General features: G+C 44.8%; 1 protein-coding gene across 1 annotated transcript; it reads left to right on the top strand.

The window, feature by feature from the left end:
* Positions 1–4,877: 4,877 nt before the first annotated feature.
* On the top strand, positions 4,878–6,029 carry LOC125554010 (small heat shock protein, chloroplastic). Its single transcript, XM_048717639.2, has 2 exons — positions 4,878–5,289; positions 5,388–6,029. The coding sequence occupies exons 1-2, from the start codon at positions 5,025–5,027 to the stop codon at positions 5,843–5,845; spliced, it is 723 nt and encodes a 240-aa protein (XP_048573596.1). The 5' UTR covers positions 4,878–5,024; the 3' UTR covers positions 5,846–6,029.
* Positions 6,030–7,056: the final 1,027 nt, after the last annotated feature.

Genomic DNA, 7,056 nt, shown 5'->3' with positions numbered 1-7,056 from the left:
TAGATGTGAAATAGCAAACCCGTTATACAAATAGACTGCCAACAGGAACCAGCTCCATTGATCCGATCTCCTTTCCTCCCCGTCGGCCATATCTAGCCGTCGGGAGTCAAAGCCCGTATAGCGTGGTAATGGCCGGATATCCTCGGCCAAAGTTCGGGACCGCAGTGGCGGCGCCCGCTCAGGCTGTTCAGTGGTAGAGACATGGGGTGGGGGCGGCGGCGGCGGCGAGGATCGACGAGCTTGCGGCGGTGGACGGCGCGAAGGCTAGCCGGTGGGCGACAGTAGTGGTTGGGCCCGATTTCAACTCAGATAGGTTTAGATGCGCCGCGGACCCAGGCTGAAGTACTTGTTGTGTCTTGTCGACTTCGATGATAGCACGCGGGCTCCTAGGTTCATCCCCTAGCATGAGGAAGCCGGGGGCTCGGGCCCCGGGCGTGGCGGTGATGGCCTCCTCCCCACTGCCGGAGGTGGTCGGTTGGCTGGTTGTGACGGATCCTTAGATCCTTCGGCTAGTCTTGGCGACGAGTAGGGAAGGCGTGGCTACCGGTGAAAATCGAGCTATGGCAAGCAATGATGGCATCTACACGTCGTTACCTTGTTGAAGGAATCGTCATTGCAGACACCATCTACCTACTCATGCTGCTTCGGGAAAACCCCCAGATTCGGGTATCCCAGATCAAACGATGGCAGAGCCCTTGGTGTTGTTCTCCCTTATGAGGGCATTGTTTTGGAGCAGCTGCTGGACGGAGGACGCAGGTGGAGTGGCGTTTCATGTGACGCATCGATGAGGTGGGTGTGGCGCGGCAGGGTCTCGACGATGGATGTGTGATGATGGATGCGTGTAGAGAGGTGGCGTTGTCTGGCAAGGTTTATGTGTCAATGTTGCTCTGTGGAAGATGGTGGTGACGGTCTCTGTAGCGTGTGCATACGACGCTCGCTGAGAGTGAGTTGGACCGATGTATGACCAAGATCCGATAATTCAGCTTGGTTAGGGCCTCCAACGTTAGATGTTGGGCTTTGGTGTGAGGTCGGATATGAGGCCCTGACAATCTAAACGCCCGTCAAGCAGGTGATGATTTCAGACTTACTGATATATTGCTTTACAAGGTCTTAGAGTAATTAATAAAATAGCTGCATGCGCCGTTCAAGGTTATTTTCCCTTTTGAAAAAACAAACAAACAAATAGACTGCCAAAGACAAGCAAGGGCATTTTCGATGCCATCCTACTCACTACTCGTTCGGATGCCTTTGCGGGTATCCTAAATGTCCGGCACTGTTATATACTAAATGTCCGTCTCTATTTCTTTTCTTTTATGTTGATGACACTTAAGCTAATAGTGGTATAGCTTGTTTTGTCTCTTTATATATTCAGAGCAATTAAAATAATATAGTAGTAGCATAGTTCATCCATAGAAAACATCATGAATAACATGGAAGTGCCCAATGAATAACACCATAATCAACATGCACATACCCTAGTACAACAAGTTTAAATATAATAAATGTTACATCCAAAATAACCGGATTAGCTTGAAATTCATCCATAGAAATTCAATTTTACTAGAGTTGGTCACAACAAGTTCAACTATAATAAAAATTACATCCGACATAACCGGATGTCCAATAAGCTTTTGAAATCCGTCGATAGAAATTCAACCCTCTTGAATGCCATGCCATCCGTTCTTTGGTACAAGAAGGCAACTCATGGTGGTTATACGACATGATGATTATCAAGTTGCAACATCGAGTGAATGAATAAATTAAGCGACAAGAAACAAAACTTATGATTTCCGCTTTTGACACATCGTCTCTCCACTTGGGCAATCGTACTGCAATACTTCTGGATGACATTTGAGATGATGTACCATTAATGGGATCACGACTTTACACGCGATTATGGATCATGTGCAAGTTGTAAGGAGGGAACTGCTTTTGCTCATGAAACCAATAATGCACGTTTAGCCAAAACACTTTGTCCTCTTACCTCCCGCCTATAAAGTCCACTCCTCCCTCATCATGTACCCCATCATCGTGCTTGCTCCAAAGAAACAATGGAAATGTCGAAAAAACTCAATGGCATTTTTTCGAACACTTGCCGGACGTGATGACCGGTATGGACAATGTTGGAAGGCGCGGAGGATACCTGACTGCGAATGGATCCGGGATGGATGATGGCGTAGTCAAAGGCGGGCAGGAGTGTGGGGGGCCGATGAATGTCCGGCAAAGCCTAATCGGCGACCAGAGTGGTAGAGTGGCGGCGTATGGCTAGGACAGTGCGGATACAAAGAATGAGGGAGGATGAAGTAAGAGAAAAGTGGTCTAGGAGAGGGGAGTTGAGTGGTTGCGGGTGTCAGAGTCCTAAGTGGTGGAGGTGCAGACTCCCGCGGTTTGTGGTCGGCTTGCAGGAATTCGGACACATGGACATGTCCACAGACGTATGTGGCACCGCGATGAATGGCAAAAAAAGATCTAAAAGCCTCAGTTCCGATGTTTGCAGGCGATTTGAAGGACAGTGTTGAAGATGCCCTAAGGTGTAAGAGCAATCTTAAGCGGCTATGCTATCATCCATGTAAGATAAAAACATCCTCGTAAGTTGTTGCCCTTTAAAACCATAAACTAGAATAGGTCAAACGAAGTCGATCACTATAGAACTACAAGATAGAACAAGTCACAAACAAAGTTAGTGCAATTTTTTTGAAAAGGAGGTAACTCCTGCCTTTGCATCTTACGAAGTCAATATCACCTTTTGTTTTGCATCATTTTGGCCCATGCATCTTACAAAGCCAATAGCGCTTTTTTTGAGCTTCTAAATCTTTCGAAGTCAATAACACATTTTTTGCATTTTTTTTTGAAAAGGAGATAACCTTGGCCTCTGTATTTTCTGAAGTCAATGTCACTTTTCTTTCCAATGCATCTTATGAAGCCAATAGCTCAATAACACCTTGTTTGCATATATTTTTTGAGAAAAGGAGATAACCCTAGCCTCTGCATTTTCCAAAGTCAATAGCACTTTTCTTTCCAAAAGGGGGATAATCCTCTCGTGAAGTCATGGGCCTTTTTTTCCGAAAAGGGATAACCCTAATCTCTGCACCGCAACAACCATTTTATTGAACATAAAAAAAAAATCAAAGTCACCACACAACCATTTTATTAAACATAAAAAGTTGAAGTCACTGAGTACGTGTAACTTTTGAGAAGGGGCTCACATTATCAAATATGTTAGTATTTCAATTTAAAAAATAATCACTCTTTTTAAAATGTCCATATAATTTTGAAAAATGTTCATGCATTTAAAAAATGTTTGGGTATTTTTTTGAATTTTTTTAATTTCTTTAAAAATAGAAAAAAGGAAAGGAAAAGAGAAAATGAAATAAAACATAGTCACAGAGAAAATGGGGGAAAACAAGACAGTTAGGCAACATGCAAATGAAATAGAAACCAAAATGTAAGAAAACCCTAAGAGGAAAGACATGGAAAATGTCTGAAAGTCAATGCAAATGCGCCATCAACCCTCCTTGCATGTAGGACGCGAGAGCTCAGTTTGCATGCCACTAGTAATCGTGTAAGTGCCCACGCGTGTAGTTTGACAGTAATATTATTTTCAAAATTAGTATGGATTCTAAGATTAATTTTTGCTTAATACAATTAATATCCTTTCCAAATTAAAATTAACGCAATTAACATGTTTCCAAATTATTGATGATCTGATAGATACATCATTGAAGCAGTATGAGACATTAGATATAGATGGTTAGATGGCTCTGGTCCTTTGGATCAACCAAAATCATGCTTTTATGAGTAGTACTCTCTTTGTACCAAGTGTCAAAAAAGTCTTATATTCTGATATAGAGGAAGTAGTAGATAGTAGATATACAACTGTAAAATTTATATTTTTAAAAAGGAAATGTTCATGTATGTACTTATAAATATTCATACATATAAAAGAATGTTAATCACATATTTAAAAATATACACATATAAATAGTTATATTTGTATATTTTCAAAAGTTCAAATATCTTTTTTAATTCATACTGATGAAATAAAATATCATCATGTATTTAACAACTATTCCTACATAATAGTATAATACATTATGCTTGTGTACTTATTTTTAAAAGTTCATATATTTTAAGAAACAAGCATACACATCTGAATATTTTTTTGGAGGATATGGATATATGTTCTTACAACCTGGAAAAAACTTCAAATCCAAATAGAACTAAAATATAAAAAAATATAAGATGTTTTAGATATTTTAATATGAACTATATACAAACTAAAATGAGCGAACAAACACACTAAAAGATATATGTATACATCTGATTCATAAAAAGTTGGAACATCTTATATTTGTGAACGGAGGAAATAGATAAGAGCAATACAATTTCATTTTTGGTTTAAAAGATAAAAGAAATGGAATAAAAACAAAAGTGAGGGAAAAAATACTAATACAGAAGAAAAGAAGAAACATGGGAAAGATTAGATGGTTAGGAAGACAGTGATATTCTCAACCCATTGGAGCGATGATATGCCGGCTCAATCTCTGAAAAGTGCTCGTAGAAATAGCGTGTATGTGTACTTTCATAGAAGTAAGTGTATGGATGTCTATACCATGTTAAAATTAAAAAGAGATGCGTCTCGGCGAAGATCTGCCAAAGTATAAATTTGATGTTGGGCCTCCTGACTTCGAAGTGCCCAGAAATCTGTTCGAGAATTATCGAGAGAACACCACAAGCCTGAAGAACACCCGGGGCGTCGTCGCGAAGCGCTGTCCAACCAGGTACGGCGAGCGGCGTGCGTTGTCGCGAAGCTTCAACATCTTTCCCCGTCCTTCCACGATCATGGCATGAACTCCCCTCTGCTCTATAAAATGGCGCGGCACACTCGCCATCTCCCACCGAGCAAGCGAGCAAGATAAGAACCACTTAGCTGCAATTCGTAGCACATCGGCTTCCAAGTTCCAACGATCTCGTAGACACTCTCTCGTTTCAATCTCGAGCGACTTTTATTATTTCAAAGTGCAATGGCTGCAGCGAACGCTCCCTTCGCTCTCGTCAGCCGCCTCTCCCCGGCCGCGCGCCTGCCCATCCGTGCCTGGAGAGCCGCGAGGCCGGCGCCGCTCTCGACCGGCGGGAGAACCCGCCCGCTCTCCGTGGCCTCCGCGGCGCAGGAGAATAGGGACAACTCCGTCGACGTCCAAGTCAGCCAGGCCCAGAACGCCGGCAACCAGCAGGGCAATGCAGTCCAGCGCCGCCCTCGTCGCGCTGGATTTGACATCTCCCCGTTCGGTAAGTCCTCTGTTCCGCAGTGTCTTTCAACGAGAGAAATTTGTTCGAGCGTGGGAGAAGCAGAGCCTAACGTACGTTGTTTAGGCTAACGTATGCAGGGCTAGTGGACCCGATGTCGCCGATGAGGACGATGCGGCAGATGCTGGACACGATGGACCGGCTGTTCGACGACGCCGTGGGGTTCCCCACGGCGCGGCGCTCGCCAGCGGCGGCGAGCGAGACGCCGCGGATGCCGTGGGACATCATGGAGGACGAGAAGGAGGTGAAGATGCGGTTTGACATGCCTGGGCTGTCGCGGGAGGAGGTGAGGGTGATGGTGGAGGACGACGCGCTGGTCATCCGCGGCGAGCACAAGAAGGAGGCCGGCGAAGGGCAGGGCGAAGGCGGCGACGGGTGGTGGAAGGAGCGAAGCGTGAGCTCCTACGACATGCGCCTTGCTCTGCCGGACGAGTGCGACAAGAGCCAGGTGCGGGCCGAGCTCAAGAACGGCGTGCTGCTCGTGTCCGTGCCCAAGAGGGAGACCGAGCGCAAGGTCATCGACGTGCAGGTCCAGTGATGAGTTCGTGTGAGACTGTACCCTGCATCTGAGAGGCTTTAAGATTTCAGCTGTCCGAGGTGTGCTCTTTGTAGAGTGTGCCGTATTTCTCCAATCCTCTTTGCGCACTCGTTGTGCGAAATTTGTAGTGCTCTATGTCTCTCCTCTCTCCCTAATAATAAAATAATTAAAATAATAAAGTATAGATTGAGACCCTGTTTGGTTCATAAGTCTTAGGACTTTTTTAGTCCCAACTTATAAGTTCTAAATCACTAAAAAGTTCCTCCATATTTGGTTCCTGGGACTTATAAGTTTTTATAAGACCATATTACAACGATAAGTCCATATAAGTCCTTAGAGTCTTATTTCATAAGTTTCAAATGTCTATTTTAAGTCCCTATAAGTCTCTCCTGTTTGGTTTAGATGAGACTTATAATAAGTCCCTGGAAACAAACACCCTCTGAGTCTTCGAATTCACCGTCACGGTGTTTTTGCACAAAAGTTCATGTGCTTTTTATGAATTAAATCTGCCGTCCTCATAATAAGATAACCCGAACCGGTACACCTGAGATAAAAGAAAGAAAATCAGCCTCCCGACCCTGCCTCCCAATCACCATCTCCACCTCCTGCCATGCCCCTTACCACGTGTCGCCGTGCGCCGCCACCGCCCACCACGCTGGCGTGCCTACCCCTACCCGACCGCTACGCGCGTACGACGCTTGTCGGCGTCAAAACCAACGAATCTCGGGTAGGGGGTCCCGAACTGTGCGTCTAGGCCGGATGATAACAGGAGGCAGGGGACACAATGTTTTACCCAGGTTCGGGCCCTTTTGATGGAGGTAAAACCCTACGTCTTGCTTGATTGATATTGATGATATGGGTAGTACAAGAGTAGATCTACTACGAGATCAGAGAGGCTAAACCCTAGAAGCTAGCCTATGGTATGATTGTTTTTTCGCTTACGGACTAAAACCCTTCGGTTTATATAGACACCGGAGAGGGCTAGGGTTACACAGAGTCGGTTACAATGGTAGGAGATCTACATATCCGTATCGTCAATCTTGCCTTCCACGCCAAGGAAAGTCCCTTCCGGACACGGGACGAAGTCTTCAATCTTGTATTTTCATAGTCCAGGAGTCCGGTCGAAGGTATAGTCCGGCTATCCGGACACCCCCTAATCCAGGACTCCCTCAACGCTCGTGAGCACCTTTTGGATCGGGTCAACACGGAGG

The sequence above is a fragment of the Triticum urartu genome, chromosome 4A (genome assembly GCF_056163025.1).
Source record: "Triticum urartu cultivar PI428250 chromosome 4A, HENAU_Tu73, whole genome shotgun sequence".
Classification (NCBI taxonomy): domain Eukaryota; kingdom Viridiplantae; phylum Streptophyta; class Magnoliopsida; order Poales; family Poaceae; genus Triticum; species Triticum urartu.
This window is presented reverse-complemented; position numbering and strand designations above follow the sequence as displayed.

What these genes read in the sequence shown, in the direction of transcription:
- LOC125554010 (XM_048717639.2), top strand. Translation starts at nt 5,025, where the DNA reads ATGGCTGCAGCGAACGCTCCCTTCGCTCTCGTCAGCCGCCTCTCCCCG. An exon ending in ATTTGACATCTCCCCGTTCG is followed by an intron (nt 5,290 to 5,387) that starts GTAAGTCCTCTG and finishes TAACGTATGCAG; the next exon opens with GGCTAGTGGACCCGATGTCG.